Source organism: Falco rusticolus, chromosome Z, assembly GCF_015220075.1.
Source record: "Falco rusticolus isolate bFalRus1 chromosome Z, bFalRus1.pri, whole genome shotgun sequence".
In the NCBI taxonomy this organism is placed as follows: domain Eukaryota; kingdom Metazoa; phylum Chordata; class Aves; order Falconiformes; family Falconidae; genus Falco; species Falco rusticolus.
In genome coordinates this window covers 66,512,140-66,535,721 of record NC_051210.1, presented here as the reverse complement: position 1 = coordinate 66,535,721, position 23,582 = coordinate 66,512,140, and the positions used below count along the sequence as shown (strand labels likewise).

General features: G+C 38.2%; 2 protein-coding genes across 3 annotated transcripts in view; both read left to right on the top strand.

Annotated features, from left to right (window-relative positions):
• The window catches only part of ITGA1 (integrin subunit alpha 1), an 80,732-nt gene that overhangs the window by 5,744 nt on the left and 51,406 nt on the right, over positions 1–23,582 (top strand). For both annotated transcript variants that reach the window (XM_037374610.1, XM_037374611.1), the window contains exon 2: positions 23,158–23,278. In XM_037374610.1, the coding sequence (XP_037230507.1) occupies positions 23,158–23,278 (121 nt within the window). The remainder of the gene's footprint in view (positions 1–23,157; positions 23,279–23,582) is intronic.
• Positions 10–3,714, top strand: PELO (pelota mRNA surveillance and ribosome rescue factor). The gene is made up of 2 exons (XM_037374612.1): positions 10–890; positions 2,086–3,714. Exons 1-2 carry the CDS (start codon positions 165–167, stop codon positions 2,515–2,517), a joined length of 1,158 nt encoding a protein of 385 aa, XP_037230509.1. The 5' UTR covers positions 10–164; the 3' UTR covers positions 2,518–3,714.

Genomic DNA, 23,582 nt, shown 5'->3' with positions numbered 1-23,582 from the left:
CGGGACGAGGGGCCAGCGCGGTACGTTGCGGGCAAGTGGGTGCGTGGCGGCCCGAGGTACGGCCGGGAGCGCGCCGGTCCCGCCGCCCGCTGACTCCCGGACCGGCCTGCTGGCCGTTGGCCGCTGTCGCTGAGGGGAAGCCGGCGGCGCAAGTAACTGCCAGGATGAGGTTGGTGAGGAAGGACCTGGAGAAGGACAATGCGGGACAGGTGACGCTGATCCCTGAGGAGCCAGAGGACATGTGGCACACCTACAACCTGCTGCAGGTGGGTGACAGTCTGCGGGCCTCCACCATCCGAAAGGTGCAGACCGAGACGGCCACAGGAAGCGTGGGCAGCAACCGCATCCGCACCACCCTCACTCTCTCTGTGGAGACCATCGACTTCGACTCGCAAGCCTGCCAGCTGCGGGTCAAGGGCACTAACATCCAAGAGAATGAGTACGTCAAGATGGGAGCCTACCACACCATCGAGCTGGAGCCCAACCGGCAGTTCACGCTGGCAAAGAAGCAGTGGGACAGCGTGGTGCTGGAGCGCATCGAGCAGGCCTGTGACCCAGCCTGGAGCGCTGATGTGGCAGCCGTGGTCATGCAGGAAGGGCTGGCCCATGTCTGCCTGGTCACTCCAAGCATGACGCTAACCCGTGCCAAGGTGGAGGTGAACATCCCCCGTAAGCGGAAGGGAAACTGCAGTCAGCACGACCGGGCCCTGGAAAGGTTTTACGAGCAGGTGGTGCAAGCCATCCAGCGGCATATCAACTTTGAGGTGGTGAAGTGTGTACTGGTGGCTAGCCCAGGCTTCGTACGGGAGCAGTTTTGTGACTACATGTTCCAGCAGGCAGTCAAGACTGACAACAAGCTTCTGCTGGAAAACAAGTCCAAGTTCCTACAGGTAAGCAGCTGAATAGTCTTCAGAGAGGGTAAAAAGAGGCTTAAGAGCTGCCTGTGATAATAGATAATCACAATGATGATGGGAAATAAGTTGCTTATTAAAGAAAATAATTATCTGTTTGAGTGTCATGAGGAAATTATTCTCATGCCTACCAAACTATGAGGTAGTTAGGCAAGATACAGGCATAGTTCCTGCGTAGGATATCTTAATGTGGAGTAGAGAAAGTATTAGGTATTTCGAACTCCCTATAAAGCCGTATTTAATCTTCAATTAAGAGTGAAATACAAGTTGGAAAATATTTTAACTGTAGTGTTAATATGTCGTACTGCATAGCATCCATTTTTAATAACAGCTTTCTAAAGCTTTTTTTTTTTAAAGTACCTGCATGTGGTATAAATTATTTAATTTTGGTTTTAGCTTTGTCCTACATAGTTAAAGGTTACACAGACCATAACATTTTTTCCTGTTCTTTAGTTATCTCATTGATTGATTGAATGGGTGGGGGTTTTTGCCTTTCACTGAAATAGGCAAACTTAGAGCCTAAAATAAATTGTCATTTTCAGGAGGACAATTGTATCATTCTTTTAACTGGAGTAGGCCTGTAATCTGTGTTTGCAAAAGGCTGAGGGGTAGCGGGGGGGAGGGGCGTGGGGGTGGGAAGCATGGCCCAGTGCTTAATGGTCACAACATTCAGGAGACACGTTTCACCAAGAATCTTTCTTTTGCTTTTATAATGAAGAGGTAATAGTAAGTGTGGAAAGTTTTAATGTACTTCACAGCTTTGCAGTAGTTGTGCAGGACTTGATGCTTTTTGTACTATATCTCTCTTGTCTTAAGTGGTCTTCCTCTTATTGAATGCTTTAAAAGGGAGAGGCTTAAGTCTTACTTTCTTAGTAGTTTCACATGGCCTTACCCTGGGGACTGTATGCAAGAGCATATTTAACCCAGTTGTTTAACAAGAGAAACAGCTTTCCTGCACTTCTTAAAATACAGTTTAAGGGATTTGGTGTAGGCCCTTGAGTTGTAGGAGGGATCCTTTAAGAAAAGAATTATGTAGATTTCAAGAAAGAGGTAAGTTCCTTGAATGATTATCAAGGTAAATATTATGTATAGTGGAAGCTGGATGTGATTGGCTAATCAAAAAACTCGTCCTTTTTATTTAAAAAACCCAAATCTTTGACTTTTTTTACTCTAGGTCCACTCTTCCTCGGGACATAAATACGCATTGAAGGAAGCCCTCTGTGACCCAGCTGTAACCAGTCGCCTCTCTGACACTAAGGCAGCTGGTGAGGTCAAAGCCTTAGATGACTTCTATAAAATGCTGCAGCATGAGCCTGACCGGGCTTTTTATGGCCTAAAACATGTGGAGAAGGCCAATGAAGCCATGGCCATCGATACCTTGCTGATCAGTGATGAGCTTTTCCGGCACCAGGATGTGGCAACACGTGCTCGATATGTTAAATTGGTAGATAGTGTACGGGAGAACATGGGCACAGTACGCATTTTCTCCAGCCTTCATGTGTCTGGAGAGCAGCTGGGCCAGTTGACAGGGATCGCAGCCATCCTGCGCTTTCCTGTTGCTGAGCTTTCTGACCAGGAAGATGAATCTAGCTCTGAAGAGGATTGATAACAGTGACTTCATTCCACAGTTTCTTTTCCAAGACATGTTGAAATGACATTAAAGGCCCTCCCTTCCTAATACTATGTGCAGATGTGCCATGCCATGTAATCAAGTTTTAGATAGGATTTCATAAAGTATATAGCTCTGCTCATCACATTAATAGATATCTGTTTTATTGTAAGGATCATTGGTATACTGTGGATTGAATCTTGACTATTTTTGCAAGTTAAATCCTGGACTTCCAGCAGTACAAGGAACTAATTTGACTCCCTAAAGCTGCTTATTCTGCATGTTAAGGCAGATGGGCAGCTTAGTGTTTTGGAAGGTGTTTCTATGAAAAGGAAACAAACTAGGAGGAGAAAATTATGTCAGACTGTCTATTTCTGTTCAGGTGCTTGAAAAGAGTACTGCAAAACAAATGTGAACTTTCTGATGCAAGACTGTGCTTGGTCTTCTAAGGAATTCACCACTTCGTAAGATGTGGCAAAGGGCTGGGGTCAACATCATCTCTTAGGGCTTTTTGTGGTGTTACGAGTCTAACCACTTAAATATTTGTGTGAAAATCTTAAAGCAATCATTCAGAAACCAGACCCTTTAAATTAACCATTTCCTCCCTAATATGATAGTAGATGCAAGAAAAATTGTGAAGCTCCATGCACCCACTTCAGTTACCTCTTTGAATGCTTGGGAGGTGGTCTGAGGGCTACCAAGGTATGATGTATCTTGTCATTGACTGTGTTCTGATAAATTTGAATTGGGATTATTTAGCACTGAATTCTGAGGTATGAAAAGGCTTACAAAATCAAGAGCCTAGTTCCCATGAGGAATCTTTTGACAAGGAGTAGTTTAAGTTAAGTTTATAATACAGTATTTTTCTATTTGTATACCTTATTAAAAACATATATAAACAGAAGTAAAGATTACAAATTTATAAATCTTAACTTGGGCATAGGGTAATGACAGTGGTAAAAATCAGAATTACTTTTTAGTTATTTGAACTGCTGAAAGTATTGAGAGCCACTATGACTTTTGTTTCTTTGCTGGACAATAAATCTTAGGCTGAGGAAGCAGAAACTGCTTTCAGATTCTGACGTACCTGCAAGGGGATTGTTCAGATTAAACCGGTGTTTGATGGTGTAGGTTGTGTGTGTAAATAAGGATTTTTTTTAAGTGCAGTGAGAGCAGGGGAACAGGAGACACTTGCCAAAAATAAATTTATTTTAAGAAAGCCAGGGAAGACTTCTGAAATATGGAAAAGGACATAACAATGGAAGATTAAAAATAAAAACACCAAAGCTTATAGTCCGAGTAGAATAGGGGTCCTCAAACTTTTTAACCAGGGGGCTGGCACGCGGATGAAGTGGCAGACAGTCATCTGCGGCTGCTTGGTTCCCCCCAACCCCCAGCGGGGAGGGGGGAGGTGTCTGTAAATATGGGGGGCCGTATCTGGCCTGCAGGCCGTAGTTTGAGGACCCCTGGAGTAGAATAATTCTAGGAAAAGCATTTTTGATGGTAGGCCTGTATGTTGATGGATGCCACACCTGTGAATTTGATACTAGCTAGCTAGCTGAAACATCAGTTTAAATTCCTTGATAGAGAAGTTCTTTTGAGTTAAAAGCCATCTCCCCTTTTCCCATCATCCACTCAAAGGAACGCATGAACAGAACTTACATTAGAGTTGGAGTTGAGCACTGATTCTTCTCTCACTGAAGGCAAGCAAGTACATTAAGACAGTTTATAGAGTCAGCTTGCACAGATAAACTTACTTGAAGTTCACATTTTTATCTTGGTGTTGAGTGGCACAAGTCATAGTGCTTAGGTAAAATTGCTTCAGCAGTTAGGACTGGTTAGATTAAAATTTTTTTTTCTTTCAAAAATCTGCTTAAGCTGATTGTACACTTTGCCAGTTAGAAAGCACCTTGATTTCTGCTATATATGGAGTAGAACAATCTAACCTTCAATAAATATTACTTAAATGCAGAAAATTGTGGCTTTAAACAAGCTCATAATGTCTAAACAGAGTTAATTCCTTTAAAATAAGCTGGTATATTAGTATTTCCCGTCTTTTAAGCAATGCCAATTTGCCGCAGTTGCACACAGATGATACATGCATTCAAAATTGTAGTACACCCAGAAATTCTTAGTTTAATTCTCAGCAAACTGTGAGACAGACAAATCAAACTGTTCTGCTGTTGTGGAATGGTTTGACATTTTATTAGACCAGATGGATTCCAGTTATTCCATTTTAAACAAGAAATTAGGAAGAGGTTTTGCTGTGTACTGTAAGATTATAATGGCAATTCAGCAAGTCTGTGTTTAGTGCTTGTGGTAGTTATCACCAAGGAAAAGAAGCAGCCACTTTGCTGCTTTTTCTTTTTTGCTGCTTTGTTGGTTTTTTGGGGGTTTTTGAGGTATAACAATGAGCGCAAACATCTGCTAAGAAAGTACATTCATAATGATTCTTAAATTATTTACATTTAAAATTCTTCACTGACTTTATGAGTATTTTTCTTTTTGTAGCTGTTGCTATCTTGGCGTTAAGTCTGTGAAAGAAAGTTATTGCATAAAGTCTCTGAAGGAAATACACATCTAGTTGCCCAAAGTATGGAAGGGTGGGATTTTTTAGTTTTGTTTTGTTTGGTAGGCATTTTTGTAGTAAAATAAATACACAATCACTATGTAGACAAATGCATCCTGTTTCAGGAAACAGCTTAAGGGCTTGGTATTGAAAGTAAGCTGTGTTCAGTAGCTGCAGATGCTTGACCTGGCAGAGTTCCAGGGTTGCTAGTATCTTTTACATTTAAAGTCATTTTGAATACTTGAAAAGGCCATATTGACAAAGATGCTTGTTTAATGCAGGCCTTAATGTCTGTGTATAGGCACAGAAGATGCATGTTGTCTGCAGATCAAATGACTTTGATTCGATCAAATGTGCTGGAGCCATGGGAAAATATTTTTTGCACCTTTTCTTTGCAACTAAACATATATGAACTAAAGACTGTCCACAATATGAAAATAGTTCTCTTGCACCATGAAGTGTTCACTGTCTTAGTTTAGTTTGATTATATTCTGGCATAATTCTGTGAATTAGTAGTTTGTCTTACAATTTTTCAGTTTTCAAAATAAATGAATACACATGGTAAGACTTACTAATGTTTGTTACATTTGGTAGGAAGAAAACTTTAAAAAGTTCCATGAAATCATCTTGATCCTGAACCCTGCTGTGCTCTTCAAAGTTTCAAATAAATTCATTAATTTAGGTCATTAAACCTCTTGCAAACTAATACTTGGAGCAGGCCTCAGCGTTAATTTTGTCATCTCTGGCATTTAAATCCAGTTGTTACTATATTCATGTTTATGTAATAAAGTTGGGTGCAGAACATGAGGTCACCACCAGCAAGAGACCAAAATAATACTACTAGTTATAAAGCAAAATAAAAGATAAATCTTCTGGTAAAACTGTAAAGCATTTAATTGTGTTTAACCTAGGGAATTCCTCAAGTCCCTCCTGTCTTCACCCTTGTACACTGTATGAGTAAAATGCTGGTAAATGATCTTTTGACCACTCCCTGACCACCAGTGTAACAAGAGCCCATTGCTTGTCAGCTTAATTTGTGATGTAACTAGCCTGATGTTTTTAAAGCCCTGTAAATGTCCTTTCATTTGCTACTGTTCTTTCAAAGGTTAAGTAGTCCTGAATAATAAAGCTATCTTACATGCCCGCTGAAAATTTCTTCGTTTAACTTCTGAGCTGCTGACTTTGGGTTTGCCTTTTTCTCTGAAGGTACAGTATAGCTACCTTCTAATTTGACTGATTTATATAGCTTGAGCCTCTCTTTAATTTCTTTCTCGAAGCTGCATTAACCATCCAGAAAACGAGCTCGGTTTCATAAAAGCAAAGTGGGGATAAAAGATGTAATCATGTGCATGTGATCTCTTTTAGTCACCCAGTCCATTCACTTGATTCTCAGATTTTCATATGTCTTAACTGTCTTTAAATAAAACAAGCCTGTTTCATAGATGTCTAGCTTTGCAGGAAAAAACATGTTCTCAGAGTGTTTATGCTGCTGTTTTATCTGCAGCCACATTTGTGCAGTGTGTGGTCTGTTGCTTCTACAAAAGATCTAAGAAAGCAATTTTTAAAATGTGAAGCTGCAATTAGAAGGTCTACAGTTAGGAGTCTGTGTTTATACCCTAAAACGAATTCCTGAAAGACACATAATTTTTTTGTCATTAAGGAATGAAGCAAAACTTCAAACTTGGTGTCCTTGTTTTTCTTGTTCTCTGCTGTACCAGTTGCCTTTATCTGTTCCCTTAAAAAAAAAAAAAAAAAGTTTTAGAATTACATCTACCTCTGCATTTTAAGAATGTAACTGAAGTGGTTCATGTTGATGACAAAGTTTCTTCAAGCTGTGTTAATTTGGGGAAAGATAGGTCTTCGGGAGGCATTCCCTTCTCAGTTCAATATAGACCTACAACTTTTTACAAAGTGAGTTATACAGTTCTGATACTGTTTGAACTTCAGTTTTCTCAGGTTTTTATTTGCTTTAGCAGGTGGTGGGAAGAGAAGAGAGACATGGCATTGCAGTAGATTTTGCAGTATCTGTGGTTCTCCTACAACAGCCACAGCTTGCTTTAAGAGACTGTTGTATTCAGATTTCATATAGGAAAATAGCATTTTGAAAACTTGATATTCTGCTGATTTAGAGTTAAGGAAATACCTAACCATTTGGGTCTTTTTATTATTGTTACAATACTTAATTCAGGCTCTGATGCGTCATGCCTGGGCTTTTTCTGTTGTGGAAAGCGTAAACATAGGCTGTGGAGCTGTTTCTGTGACAGTTGCCCAAAGACTTGCTTAGTAAGTGTGATGTTTAGGCCTGCCACATTTTTTTATGCTTGACTCTAGTAGGATATTGACTTTGATTTGAGGGTAACTGCTTGCATGATACAGAATATAAAGGAAATAAACTTCGCTGGTCTAACAACCAAACTGTAGTGCATATTCTCTGTGAACTTCTGAACTCGACTGTTTTCGAAATGCAGTATAGCTTTTCAGTGAAAAAAAAAAAAAAAAAAAAGTCTCCTAAAGTGTCTTAGCCTAAAATAGAGTGTGAGGAAAAGGTCTCTGACATCATCTTGTTTATTCTGTTCTCTGAAAATAATTCTTCCTCTTGTCCCACTTGAGAGCTGTACAAGAAACAGAGGGGGAGCTGATACCAGAGCAGCACTTGCTTCCAAGTCAGTATCTTCTGGGAAATGCAACACGAAGCAGCAGCTTTTGAGCCCTGCCAGCCCTTGTCAGATTTTACTTTATCAATCTCTAAATTATTGCTGTCTTTTTGGGAAATGCTGTGTTCACAGCTAATGTGATTACTGTCATGCTGCTCTAATAATTACTTAGAAGTCATATTAGAGCTGATCATTAATTCTCTGACAAAATAGCTGTTCCATTAGGGAATGTTAATTAGTTGAAAGCAGTCCTCCTTTTTAGGAATGTACATACCAGACTTGATGCGAAGTGTTTTCTCTGGTCCAGAATGGAATTTCTAATCAAAGCCAAGATTAGAATAGCGAAGAAAAAGTCTAGGGGTTTAAGGAGCCATTTGGGAGAGAAGATACAAAGTTTAAGACCGTTTTCTGTTTCATTGTTAACATTACGTTAAAGACACTCCTTTTTCTGTGTCTTTGGTAAGTGCAGTTCCACATTGTATGAGCAAATAAATATTTTTATATTTTGGCTGAGGTAGCTAAGCATAACTGACACAGGTATCCCTTAAGATGTGGGAGACAATTGTCAGTTTTCTGCTCCAAATGGGACAGAAAGGTGATTGAAAGTTGGGACCGTGCCAACCTAACACATTCCAGCTGTAGTCTTCACATTTCAGGAAAAAGCCCTGAGTGAGGCTCCATGTTTCAAAAACGTTTTGGACTTGGTGGCAGCCATGCAAGTCTACTTTTGAAAGCAGGCAGTTTATTTCCCATGCAGCCTCAATACAAAGATTTAGACATTTACTTTACTTAGAAAAAATGTTTCAGCTGAATTTTTACTGACAGATTTCAGAAGAAGAAATGAAACACAAAACAAATGTGAAGAGAGATAAGTGTGTGTATAAGGATGCAGTATCCTCAAAGAATGTGGTATCTTTATGTAAAAAACAAAACAAAACAAAAAAGCTAACTTGGCTTATATCTTGTGATTGCTTTGGTAGCTGGAGGAATGACTCCGGATGCAGGCTTTACAGTTATCAGCAGGTCTCAAGGTTTGTTCCTGGTAGGAGCAGCTTGGTGACAAGTGCTGCATTTAGGATGTCTGACAGTTGTTGAGTGCTTATGAACGACTCCTTTAATGGTTTCTGAAACTCTGAAAGCTGCAGCAGGGTTTGCTGAAGAGAATTGTCTTTCTTTGGCCTGCCTGCTGTTCAGCCTGGTGACTTCAAGTGTTTAATACTGGTATAGGTATTTTAGTTCAGGTGTGAGAGAAATGAACTAGTTGGATTTATCTTGACTGAATAGTTGCTATAAGATCATTTCCACTCCCTTAGGTAAAAAGAATGGTTTGTCCTATATAATGTATTCCTCTCCTGAGTGGAAATTGCCTTTCTTTGATAGGGTGGCTAAGAGAAGCTGAAATGGACTCTCTTCAGATATGGTGCTGGGAGAACATCAGCTGTCTGCCAGGACAGCTGTGCCTCCTGGGGCTGTGGCTGCCCTCACTGGGAGGTTGTACCTAGGAGCTCACCACCACAGCAGTGGTGAGAGGCAGAACAGGAGCAGCTGCCTCATGAAGGACCTCCTCCAAGTTCCAGAGCCATGAGTAGAGATGAAAAGCTGTGATTCAGTGGAAAACTTGAGATGCTGTATTGGGCATGCTACTTCTTCCCAAAAGAGAGCCTCAGTAGATGTTTGAAATACCTTTACTCAGTCCTAACAGCTCATCCTCAGCTGAGGGTAGAGATGCCAGCTGATGTGATGAAACCTGCGTCCAAGGGAGAGGAGCCTTGAGCCAGAGGCTGAGAATTGAAATTGAGATTCTGACACCTTGCTAATCCTGTTACTATGGATTTCTGACAAGCCTGCTACAAAACTGTGACATGCAGAGTCATTGCTGTACCTGAGGCTTGTGAAAAACTTTCTTTTCCTTTCATACTTGTCTGAAAGTCACCATCTTTTTCAAAAGTAGCATGTAGCAACAAACACTTCTGTGTGTTGCGTTGGCAACTGGTGTGATAAGCAAAGGAAAAAAATTCTAGTCAGCCATAAAAAAAACCCAGAAAACTACAGAGGATGACTGAAATAAATCTTCCAGAGCTTTTGAAGAGACACTGAGTGAGAAGAAACATCAAGGGAAAACAAGAAAAAAGTGGTAAAAGGTTTGTTGGGTTTTTTAACAGTTTTTCAGGTTGTTTCAACTAAAGCATTGTTTTTTAAGATAACCAGAGTAGTAAGTCAGTCAAAGTGCAAGTTTTTAAGACTTAAAAGCATCAGATATCAGTTATTAAAAGTTTATTAATACACAGTCAGGCATTGTGATCTTGGTAAACAACAGATTTATATCTGCTTAAGCAATTCCAAGCCGTCTGCCTATGTTGTATCCACGTCAACTTGCATGGCCCTGAGTGTTTTTCTTACAAGTCAAAAGTCTTATTAAGTGTTCAGAAAGAACAAAATAATATTGACAATTAATGCTGACAACTGAGTCTAACCTCTCCTAATTTTGAAGACTTGCCTTTCTAGCCTAAAAAGGTTAGTCTTTTTATTTTCAGGGGGTAGTATCGAAATTGTCCCTGAAAAATATTTAGGGCTTTAGGCAGTAGAATTTTGAAATTGAAGTTTTCACTTTTGCTTCTATAACATTTTTTTGTTCTGTTTTTAAAACTGTTTTGTACCCTACCTTAAGCACTTTTTGTTTTGACGTCAGAACTGGCAAGATACAAATGTTGGAGAGCAGAAGGTTCCCACTACTGGAAAAATGAGAAGTCTGAGCAGTCTTCCAGACAGAAAAATCAGAGCAAAAGGTCACTTTTATACAGGATTTGTTTACCCTGAAAAATATAATGTAGTTTCCAGCACTAGATAGGAATCAGTTCAGCAATCCTGTACTCAGTGCTCTGAATACAGAAGCAGGGCACTTGCTGTTAATTTAATGGAGCATTGTGTTGCCTCCTTGTCCTGGTTTCAGCTGGGATAATTTTCTTCTTAGTAGCTAATGCAGCACTGTGTTTTGGCTTTGTCACCAGCCAGGGTTATATCAGTCCAATTCTTAGTGCATATGTTCACACCACATTGCAACAGACACATCAGATTGCACCACAATACTGACCTCCTGTCAGACACGGATTAGCCATCTGAGCCGAGGATGCAAAGAGGCCCAGATTAAGTACCTGACACGGGTTTAATGAGTACTTTCCTTTTGATCTCTGCCAATTTTATGTCCTCCAGCAGCTTTAAAGATCTATTAAAAATAATTTGTAAGTGTTTTATTTGTAAACAGGTATCAGACTCAAGTAATTCATCATTAAATGTGTTTTCTTCAGACAACATGTTTTCTTCAGCGATTCTGTAGCAAGATGCTGTGAGTTGGTCCTCTGTGTATATCAGCACAGCTTAGAAAAGTCTGTGTCAGACAAGGGCAACTGTGGTATCCAAACAGCTATAGACCAAAGAAGAATGAAAAGCCCAGCATCAGCACTGCTGTGCTGCCCGGTAGCTGGGCTGGAAAGCTGGCAGTGATCCATTGTCATGCCCTGCTGCTGAAACTGTAGTTGAGGTGCTACTTGCAAAAAGCTGGTGTCAAGTCTATGATAAAGTAGCACGTATTTGCAAAAGGAGTATTGTGGAAAATAAGGTGGTGGCACAAGGTGCCTTTTTAGGAGGTTCTTTTTTAACGCTAGCAGCCTCTGTTGACTTCAGGAGGCTTGAGTCACTCTGAAGTAACACTGAAGCGGACCACAGCTTTGCAAACTTCCATTTAGCCTGGAAAAGTGGCACCTGCACAAGAAAATAAAATCTCCTCACTGTTAAGCTTCCATGGTGGTTTTGTGAAGTTGATGCAGATGTTTGAAAGAGTTTCCTTACAGAACTCGTGGTAACACCAGAATACTCTCTGAACAGGCCTGGGCCAGACAGATATCTTAAAATCACAGGTGTACTTCTTGTTCTGTGGGTGGGAAATATAAGTTATTAGTGCCAGTAATTCATGTAGAAAGCTCTATCTTAAACTGCATCTAAAAAACAGGATGTTTTTCGACCTCTGGAGTCCAGCTTTAATTTTTGGGGGGGAAACAAAACCTTCCTCTTACAATCTCTTCACAGCTAGTTCCAAATTTCCCTGAATTGTTTATTGACCAGTAAAAAAGAACATTTGCAGTAAAAAGACCTGGGATTAATTCTGTAGTGCTTTCAGTAAAAATCCCTACACCAACGATACAGCAAAAGAGGTGCTCATGCTGTTGCTGGTACTTGAGTGTCTCAGTCTGTAAAAATTAGTAGATACAGTTGATGATGCATGTTAGTATGCTGAAGTTTTCAGTATGATGCTATTCAATATTGATAATGCATGGTGATATACTGCCTTTAGGAGAATTTAGTAACTTTTTAATTGCAAAAAAGTATCTTGGCTATAAAAATATACCACATAAAAGAAGAATATTAAATGCCCATAAAGTTTTACTGCAATTTTTAAAATTATTTCTCAAACTGCATTGTGAAGTAACAATGGTAGAGGCACCAATGTTGATCATATTCCACTTCAAACATGTCTCACAGGATTATTTCAGCAAGTAAGTTTCTAACATACACTAGAGGGGTATCTTTTGTTTTCGTTTCAGCTGAGCAATATTGGTGTGAAATTGGCATTTTGGTTTTGTTGATTTTTCTGATTATCTCAGGTGAACACTTTCATTTACAGAAAGTCTGATTTTATTTGTTGCCTGTAAAACACATTTACAGCACAGGTAGACTGGAAAATAGCTACTAACATAAAAAACAGCAAGCCCCAAGTCCATGGAAGTCCTTGTGATTGTCTTTAGATGGGTAAAGCTGCTAAGTAAAATAAATAAATATGCAGCAGCCTGTGAATTGCCTGGTGCAATAGCAGTTGTTCTGGTGGGGGTTTTTGTCCAAATCAACAAACCTTTGTATTGCTGATGTTCAGGTTTTCTCCAGGTGCACGTTTTTTTTGTGATGTGTATGTGGTGGTGTTGTTTGTAGACTTTTCTAGATTAGACAGCTGTTTTATGACTTTGATGTTCACGCAAGGTTGGATTCAGTGACCACTGTGGTCATTTGCAGTCCCATGTTCTCGTCTGCTTGGATTTCTCAGGTAAAGTAAAATACCTGCCATCATGGAGCCATATACTATAAACTGTCCAGTGCAAGAAAAGTTTTATCACAGTTCATTCACAGGTAAAGACAAGGACACATGCTGGCTGAGGATTATATTCTCTCTTAACAGTGAGCACACAAGTTTCAAATCAGAAAAGCTCTGTATGTTGTGGTAGGGAGCTGATGCTGTGCTTTACTTATGCTGGTGAGCCGTGAGCTTTGTGAGCAGTGAGCTTACTGAGTTTAGCGAGCAGATAGAGCTGGCCTGTGCAAACAGGCAGTGCCTGCTCCTGCGTGCTCTTGCAGGACAGAGCTGGCTTTTCCTGTGAGCATTTTGCTGCTTTGCAGTTGGGGATGAAGAAGCAATTCCATCTGACCTTGCAGTGCAAGAGCACTAGCATCTGGGGACAATTCATGGTGGAATTCTAGTATTTCAACAAATATGACTGACTTTCCATTACTGCCTGTAGCAATCTCTTATCAAGTATCTTCTCACTGAGGTAATTTTTCTTGTTAGTGATAGAAGAAAGTTTAAAAAAACATCATCTTGAGCAATATTATTGAAAATACAGTTGATTTGTTGCAAAGAATTAACAAGTACAATAGGAGAAAGGAATTGTTTGGATGATGGTTCATTTTTTTCACTTTAAGCTCAATATCAAGCATTTTTAAACCTTTCAAAATTTGCTTTTAGCAACAGTAGGTTTCATCCCTTGCTCTTCATTTCTGCTCTTAGAAAACTGCAACTATGATTATTTAATTACAAACAAAAATAGTTTAAACTTTACTCGGATACTTATATTTGTAGAAGTGTTTTCCATCTTAGACTGTTGTAGCATCTCCCTGCACCTTTTAAATTCAGTTTTGTAAATATCCTTTTGATTTACATTGTAATGGAACCTGTAGCTTTATATGACAAGTTTGTCTGAAATATAATGTAAGTCTTCGTGATAAGAAGCAGTTTAAGAGTTTTCAAGTTCCTGTTGAAGTACAGGAGTACATGTTGTAAACAGGGAAAGACAAAATTCTTTTTTTTTATGTAGCTGTGACTAAGCTAGAGCAACGTAGTGACTCCCTCTTACTCTACTGGAAGATGGCTCAGATGAAGAAAATTAATGTCCTGTTCTGTTCCAATGAAGATTATCATAGATGCTGTATTATCAGAAATAATAGGAAATCTATACAATTTCAGTATAGTTTGCAAGTTGATACTTTGTTTTGTGTTGTTTTAATATACATGTATGAGATTTAATTCTGAAGTGTGTCCATCTCCACCTGGCTCCTGGATTTTTGCCTGGTCAAGCTCTGCCCGCTTTTAGTTGTGTGTCCCCCTCCCCCATCACTGCATAACAGAGTTGAATGGGACCAAAGGAAGAGACAGATGTTTGCAGGCTTCCATCTTTACGCTTTCGCAGCACTTAATTACAGTTTCTTGGATCACAGCTGAATTGATATTAATGTGTTTTATAGACATAAAATAAGAACTGCTGGCTTCTAGCATGCATGTTGAATGCCTATATTTTTGCTGTACTTTATAAAAACTGTCTTGGATTAAGTTCTGTGGTCTCTGGCTAGCTGGGTGTGAGAGGGTCATATCAGGATATTTGCACTTCCTTTTGGTAGATTTCTTCTCATCCTGAAGCCTTGAGTGATTCAGTTGAGAGTGAGCCAATGATTCTGCTCAGCATAAGGCATTGAAAGACAGGAGTTTGTAGCCATTATGAAATAAAAAAATTGGAAAAGTTGCTGCTTTTCAGAAAGCCTGGATTGCCACCAAAGCATTTCTACTCAGCTATTTGCCTAAAGACTGCTGACCTTTGAGAAAAATTGCCCTATGAACCCTGAAAACAATTAGGGGAAAAATGAATGAATAATGATACCAAGTCAGGAAGGGGAAAAAAAGAAATATGTCCTTTGTCCTAGTAGGGAGATAGTAACATGAGCTTTCAGCTAGGCATCTTTTTTTGCATCAGTTCTCTGATCATCGTATTTCCCAGAATGTTCAACAGGAATTTCTGTCCCAGGGCATTTTATAGATGGGTGATTTAAAATTTGATGGAGTAGACTGATGAAGTCTAAACTTACGAGATAGAGAGAACCACGCAGTGGTTCATGTTCTCTTAAAGGAAAATAGACTTCTTAATGTGTAAATAACAGTATTGTGGCAATATATCCACCCTCAGAAGTACACTGTTTTGTCTGCAGTGTTTGGCATTTTACTCTGGTTTTGTTGACAGAATATTTTGTTTTTCAAAGATAGCTTGCTAGCTGGCAAGAGAAAACACAAGTACAAAGCATGGATTAAAAAGAAACTTAAAAATATGTAGACAATAGCATTTTCAATTAAAATCTGAACACTGACAAGTAGCAATTTACTCCAACTCCCAGGATTTGCCAGTGTGATGAGTATTCAGTGCTTTCTTTTTCTTTAATCATTATTAGTATACTGAAATTACAAAAGATGTAGGGCATGTTGCATAATGACAAGTTACCAGTCTCCATCATCTCAAAATAAACCTCCTTTGGTGAATAAGCATGACACTTACTGTTGAACACATATTAGACTAACATCTCTGCCTTGAAATTTCTCATGTATTTCTACTAGCTTTCTCGTTTTTATCATAAGCTTCAATGCTGATATTGTAAAATACATCTCTGGTTCAAAGATGTGTTTAACTGATCATTAACTATAGTAGAGTGGCACTATGTATGGATAGGTCATACCATTTTTTTAAACCACATAGAGATAAGTTGACCTTAACCAGTTGTGCTACCTGACGCACAATCCAGCTGTATCTTTGGATTGAATCATAGGCACAATGTTGAAGGAACTATTGCTTTAAGTGAAGCTATTTATGTGATTACGTAAGCTAGAAAAGGCCTGGGAGCTACTTGCTTAAGAATGAAAAAGGATTGGGTTTCCTTCCTCCCATTAAGCAAGTGTTACAGAATTTAGTTTCTTAGGAAAAGAATACTTAGAATAATTCAGGAATTATTTCACATCATAAAAATGGTAGCACTTCAGATACTCAGTAAGGGTCATACTTGTTTAAAAGAAACTGTAAGATTCTGACTGGATCTACTTGGCCTTTCGTTTAGCCTAAGAGCAGCAACATTAATTGGAAATATGTGAAGTATACTAGTTAGTGTAGGAAAAGCAGTCCAGTTAACAGTGTGAAGTCAAATGAAAAATCTCTACAGAAGTGACTTTGGAGATTGCTGGGGATTTTAATGTGTCTTTTCCGCAACTGTAGCTGTACCAGACCTACCATGCTGGTTTTGATAAGGCTATGCTGTGGAAAGCTTACAGCAGCAAGACATCAGCCTGCAAAACTGGGATTCAGTGTAACTAAGCAAGTAGAAAGAAACACTCTTTACCTATCAACATAGAGGAATCTTGTGCAGAGGAAAACCTAGAGGTCCACGAGCAGTTTTGGAGAGTATTGTGAAGAACACATTTATCTTTAGGTTAAAGAATCCTTCTTTATTCACTTTTCACATGAAATTAATGTCTTGCTCCTTTTTAAGCTTCTGGGGTTTATTTCAGAAAATAACATACACATTCATTTTAATTGCTTTTGCTGTGAAATCTGAGTTAATTGTAGATGACTACAAATATCTTCTATCTCAAAAAAAAAAAAAGGTCAAGTGATAAAGGGTCTTGGGGACTTAGAGATAAAGCTGGATGGTAGTAAACAAGTTATAGTGGGATATTCAGGAGGAAATGGTCTTTTATAGCCAAGAGGATGGCCTTAGAGAGGAACATAAAGATTGTAGGGACCTGAATGGAGTTAAGTGTTGACAGAAGAACTACATCCCAAAGATGGATTGGACATCACTGCAGACAAGCTGAAACATTTCCTAGTTGTTTAACTTCCATCAGGCTGCTAAATCTGCTAAGCCTTTGTACATCTGTACAAGTCTAGTAGCTGACCTCACAAAGTTTTCTGTATGTGACTGCATAATTCTGAGGCTTTTTCTCCCTTCTGTGAGAAACTGCAAAGTGCTAAGAACTGTGCTGACCTTCCAAACTTTGAACAAAATAGTTTTATTCTGATGACTGTCAACCGAGTGAGGCACATATTCCTGGTCTCTGCTACTGTATTTCCAAAAGTTTTGCCTATTGCATTGTGTTACTCATTTAGGAACACATTAACATTGATTCAGTATATTTTCAGGCTTGACAGTGCATTATGAAGCTATTTTCCAGTACAAATTATTTAGTACAAAACCAGCAAAGGAAGCTTTATGTAATGGGTTGTTCAAAGCATTTAATTGGTTTTGAAAAGCATGTGGCTACTGAATCTGGAGCTACTTACAAATTTCTATTTCTTGGTCTTTTGGGGATATTTATCTACTTCTAATAAGAAGTCCTTTTTTAAAAATTATTTGGTCTCATTCCAGAAAGTCAGTCTTTTGCTCTTAAGAAGTTAAAGATTGAAGAAAAAATGCTGAAGGCAAAACTATACAAAGGTTTTTTTGTAGCCCCGAAAAATAAAAGGCTTGATTTAAGCAGTACCAAAAAAGTTTCAGAAGTTGAAACTTTTTTTTTTAATGTACAACTTTATTTGAAATGCACTGATACTTTGCCAGCCAGAACTGAGTGCTGCAGGAACTCCTACCACCGCCTACTTGGCCTTCTGCAATAAGGCCAGAGCGCTGTGGCCCCTGAGCTGACAGACAGTAATTGTACCATGTCATCATATTTTCTTCCACTCTTAGTCTTAGTCTGTGACTAAATCTCTTTTTCATAAATTAAGACTGTATAATTCTGCAGTGACATTATTGCAAATGAAGCAAAAAATAAAATGTGAAGATTCTCCCATTTGCAAAGAATCCACTTGCATGTGTTTAAGCCATGATTTCACAAACAGCGTTTTTGTAGGTATGTCTTTGCAACTAGATGCATGCTTAGTCTTCCCTTGCGACCAGCCAGGTACAGTCCAGGCTTGAACCCAAATCCATGGTGTTGCATTGATGTGGCTAAAAAGTCCAGCTTTCAGGAGGTTCTATTTGCTGAGCCCCACACTGAGTGAAAGACACAGTTTGTTCTTTGCTGCTGGCTTGATTCCAGCTATCTGAGGGCAGCAGCACAGGCTTGCACATGCCAACACGCAGTGGTATCAATTTCCTCTAGTGAAGGAGTTTTCTGATTGTAGAGGATGATACTATTTGCCCCCATTTTGAAAACAAGCTTTTGTGGGAGGCCAAGCCAATGCTCCCAGTCCTGCTCCCCTCCCTGAGTAACTGTCACCAGCACACCAATTGCTGCCTTTTACGCTGTTTGCTTTGTATGTTTTCTAAGATCACAACAGAGAGAGGTAATCTTCTGCAATATCAGCATAAAATACTTCTAAAGGCCTTATAGCTTGGATATCCTTCCTAATATTACTTAGCTTTCAGCACATTTTGATCAGGTGCACTGTTCTGTGTTGCCCTACTGCACTCCTGTGTTGTTTGCAGGTCTTTAAAATATCCTTACAGTATTATTGATTGTAATATGTTAAATATTTAAAATTTTTATTTTTATTTTTGCAAGAGGTCCAGGTATGTGAGGACTCTATAAACCTTAATCTTATTTTAATCTTCAGCTTAAATTTCTCTATCCTATTTTATTTTCCAGGATGGAAGCACTCTGATTTTATTTTTTTTTCCTGCTAGTATTTTTTGAGTTTGCCAAAATTTTCCAGTGTACATACTGCTGCAAGATGGTTTTACTCGGTTTGTTGTCCTCCTTGATTGCACTTAGACCAGCTTTGTTTCAGTCTCTTCTTGAAAAATGTAGAGGAACTGGTAAGGACACTTGAAATGCTATAGCACTAAGTGTGAAATGGAACAGAAAATAACACTTTGGCCACATGCTGGTGGGGAGTAGTCTGCAGCCAATGTGTAAGCCCTGTTAAATATAAAGCGTAAACTTGTCCCTTCCCATTTTTGCAAAAAACATTTCTATTTCTCAGAATAACTACTGTTTATAGATGATGCAATTGTTTGCTACAGACTGTACACAGCTAAAATATCCTAACAGAATTCACCCTCTCCTCTTGGCTAAATCAGTCTTCATGATGTTATTTATTATGGGTCATTTGCAGTGATCTATTTTTAATCAGTAAAGAGCCAGGTGTTAGGCTTTATTCTACAGTTTGGGTTACGTTTATATCCATCTATTCTAGGAAAATAAGGGTGCCTATCTGTTTGCAAAGGTTAGAATGGCCAGGCAGTATGTATATGGACAAGTCCCAGGGAAATCTACTTTTGCACAGTTTAGAGGCAGAGTAACTGGGCAGGCAGCACAACCGTTTGGTTAAAAGATCTCATTAAACAAAAACAGAAGAAAATTATTAGTGGCTAATGGGACAACTATGAGCTACTACTCCAGGTTTGTAATAGAAATAATATTTGGGTTGTTGTCTTGGTGACTGACTGTTAACCTTTCACATATAGGTACAAACTGTGCTCATCTAAGAATGGTGGGTGCATCAGCTGGTGTCATTAGTTTAAATTGGTAGTGAGAGGGATGTTGTCCCAGGTTTTCTGCTGTGCCTTGTTTCTTGTAGAACATGAAGTTAAAAGCTGGAACTTCAATTTTATTCCTCGAGAAACATTTATATTCTACATTTCTGGTCTGTATTTTTAGTCATTCTGTTAACACAACATGAGTTTAAAATCTAAATGTAATTTACCTACATTAATTATGATTAACTATATAGTCAAATAGTACGTACCTTACCAAAAAGGGGGGTTTGTCCTCCTTAATTCCCATAACTCTCAAAAGAATCCTCTCCAACTTCCCTGTAGTTCTTCTTTTCCCACTACTTCTGTCAATAGTCTTTTTTATTCATATACAGAAGTTTGCTAGAAACAGATGAGAATCTTGGACAGAAACTGGAAGTTTGGGACAGTGCAAGCTGGATATTGTTATTAATATAAAGCATCATTTTCACAGTCATGATCAGTGATATTTTTAAAACTTCTGAATCGTCAGCTCATGAATACAATGTTCTTTGTACTGAAAAATGGAACAAAATGTGAAAGCCAGGTTACCATTAAGTCAGTAAATTATTGTTAGTTAGCAGTGTAATGTGGGTCACCGTAAACTCCATTTTTCCATTTACCGTCTGCAGATTTGAATGTGTCTTTGACTAGTGAGATTTCCATTTACAGAATCTGTGGAAAATGTAATAAGATACCTCTGAATCTATTAATTATTTATAAGTTAATCTTACACTGCTTATCATGACTTTTTTATTTAAAAAATGTTATGTTCATAACGTTTCATAGCAGATGGAAGCCACAGAAGGTCATGTAATACATTTGCATATTACAATATGCCACAGAGTTTGTGTATGAAATCAAACTTCAAAGCATCTGATTTCTGGCTAGGATAGAAGGGGAGGATGAGAAAGCAAAAGGAGAGCCATACTGGATCAAATCAAGACCATGTTTTGTCCAGTATCACGTCTGCACAAGTACATGTAAGCCGATAGCTAGAGACAAAAATAACTGAGCAAGCATATATAATATTTCTCTTCCAGTTTCTGAATATTTCCAGCTGAGGCCATTTCCTGAACCAGATGTGTGTTCTGTGTGGTTTGTAACCTGCAGTGGGGTTTGTCTTCCATTAACTTTTTCAGTTACCTGTACATAACATTTAGGATCCAAAATGTCCTTTGTCGACAAGGTCTACAGGTCCATTGCCTGCTGTGTGGAATCATCTTCTTTCTGTTTCTGACTAGTCTGACCCATCTAACTTCTTTTGATTCCTCTAGCTTTATTTTCTAGAAGAACACATTATAATTATTGCTGGTTCTAATTTGACCCTACTCAGAAACACAAGAATTTGGGGAGTTAGTAGCAAACAGACAGCATTTTTTATTCCTCTTCTAGTTTGCTTGGTTTTGCATTTCACATTTTCAAACTTACTGCTATAGCTATGAGGATTAGAAGTGTATTTGTTAAAGTTGCAAGATTTGAGTATATCACATAACAGATTTAGGAAACTTCAATACCATTTAGTATAGTCAATATGCAGTAATAATCACAGTAGTTGTCACTACTGCGTCATTGTGATGAAATTCCTTGTCTGTCAGCAGATGATGGAATGATGATGGAGGATACTGTGATGGAGTGTATGGAGAACAGACTGCTTGTATAACCTTCAGTAGCTTTAGGAAAAACTAAATCGGAAAAGATGAGCTGGAATCTGTGGCCTTTAATATTTCGTATCATAATACATTTAAAATATCATCATAAGTTGAAAAAGGGGGGGAAACATGCCTCTGGAGACCTCTAGAAGGATGTTCTGTCCATCTTATTCACGGGCTAAAGTGAACAGATTTGTGGAGGTCTCTAAAAGGCAAGTCAACATGTTTAGATTTTGCATCTACCATTTTTTCTTCAACTAAATAATGAATTTAGACACTTACTTGAGCAGGTGATCTCATTAGAACTGTTTTGTTGTTTTAAGAGGTAGGTTGGAATTCTAAATGATGTCACCTGAATCCCACACATAGTGTCAACAATAATAACAGCAATTATTTTTACTCTGAAATGTAACAAAAGAAGATTTGAACCAGTGATAACTGGAGTGAATTTTTAAAAATCAGTTTTGTCGATTTTAATTATGCTTTGGTGACTGAGAGTAGGGAAGGAAAACACCTATTGCATGTGAACAGGCATAGCAGAATTTCCTGAAACATCAATGTTTAAGGAAGACAAAAGTTGCATGGATTACTTTTCCAGCAATTTATTTCCCATCAGACTGTCAGACATTATTTTTTTCTTATCACTTGCAATGAATCTTTTCTGAAGAATAAAAATAAAGTCTGTTTTAGTTTGTTCACTTCTTTATATTTCCTGCCTCTGACTGGAGGAAGGAAAACTAAAATAACACAAATGAAACTTTTCCTTTTTTGCTGTCCAGTGAAACTGGAAACACCTACTAAGTCATAAATAGTCTTCTGTGATAATTTTACTGCATTAAGCAGGAAATAAAATGCTGAGAGACAGATCAGCATTGACCACTTGGGAGCTTAATTATAGTAACATGCTTTCTATGAGAATATCATTGTCTCAATGGTAACGCAGAGGTATTTTAGAAACAGGACATTATTGAGATGCTTTGACATGCAGTAAGTATTATGGATTTGGGTATTTTTGTGTAGCTGTTAAATGTCACCAAATGAACATGAAATGCTTCTTTGAAATGGAAGTTGTGTATAATTGTGTTTTTAAGCAGTCTTGATGTTCTACAAATTCAAGTAATTTGGGGGTTTTGTGAATTAAATACACAGCTCTGCATTAATAGACTCGGTGGCTGCTTTTGAAACTGAATTCAACAGAATTTGTTGATGGAAGAGGTCACCAAAGAAATAAAAAATAAAAAAAAAGATAAATAGCTTTATTTTTATATATAAATAGTAATTTTGGCTTCTTACTGACCATCATGGTGGATTATGATTATCACTTCAAGCTGGAGTTTTTACCCTGTATAACTCTTTTTTCTGAAACTTGCTATACAGTCATATTTTTACAGTATTTTTGCTGATGATGATCACTGACCTTTAGGGTATGGGAAATCAGTATGAAGAAGCACCTGCTTTCATGACTGATCTCATCATAGCCCAGCACCACCATTATAGAGCAACATTTCCTAAGTGGGTAAATGTTGGGTTTCTGCAAGTAGTCACATACGTGTACTTTTAAGACAACAGCATCTGGTTGTATTAAAAATTTATTCTGTTCTTTTACAAATATGAAAGTTACAGGTAGTCTGAACAGAATTAAGAGAAAACTATATGCTTTTTTTCTCTAATATAGATTAAAATTAAATAAATCTGAAAGCTTTTCCTCATGTTTTCCTATGTGTGCCTTCTGCAAACAGTTGAAAATTAGTTAATTTGAAATTTCTGAAATCTTGAGAACTACTGCCTTGAAGGAGGGAAGGAACATTTTGTGTAAAATTCTTGCATTAGAAATGCATGGAGTAAAAGAAGTAAAAATCACTAAAAAGTTAATTTATTTACCCTTAAAGGTAATAATATTTTATTTAATGCTATTTGAATTGTGATTTACAAATGAGTGATGCACTTTGCAAAATAAGTTTTGGATACAAAAGCCCAGTTGTGAACATCTCTGAATTCAGCTGTGTATGTATGTGTGAAAAAGTACATTTTAAGTCTCTTACCAGCCATGATAAATATGCCCAAAATGCCACTTTCAACCCATCTTGTACTGTCAGTTAAGTCATAATTGAACCTTGATTTCTTAAGAATCTTGGGGTTGACATGCATTGCTACATATTCCTTTTTTTTTTTAAAGCTCTCTTTCACCTCATTGGCTCTTCCAATGTTGATGTGAAAAATGCAATGACCTTCAGTGGGCCTCTGGAAGACATGTTTGGGTACACAGTCCAACAGTATGAAAATGAGGAAGGGAAATGGTAAGCTGCTTTTCTTTTCTTAAATGGAAACTCCAAACTTAGGTATTCAGTGACTCAGGCACTATACTATTATATTTAAATATGCCCAATGTCTAAGGGTCAGATTCTGTTAGTTGTACTTATTAAATTAATGCACAGTCCTAAGGAAACCTGGAAAGATTGGGAGGCTGAAAAATCCAAATTTATTCCCTCAAAGTCATAAATGAGTTCACAAAGTGGGTGAATTCCCTCGCTGATGGAACTGAGAATGTTTTGGTTTATGCCTGAGCCCTCTTTTTCCCATTTACGAAATGAAATCTTTATC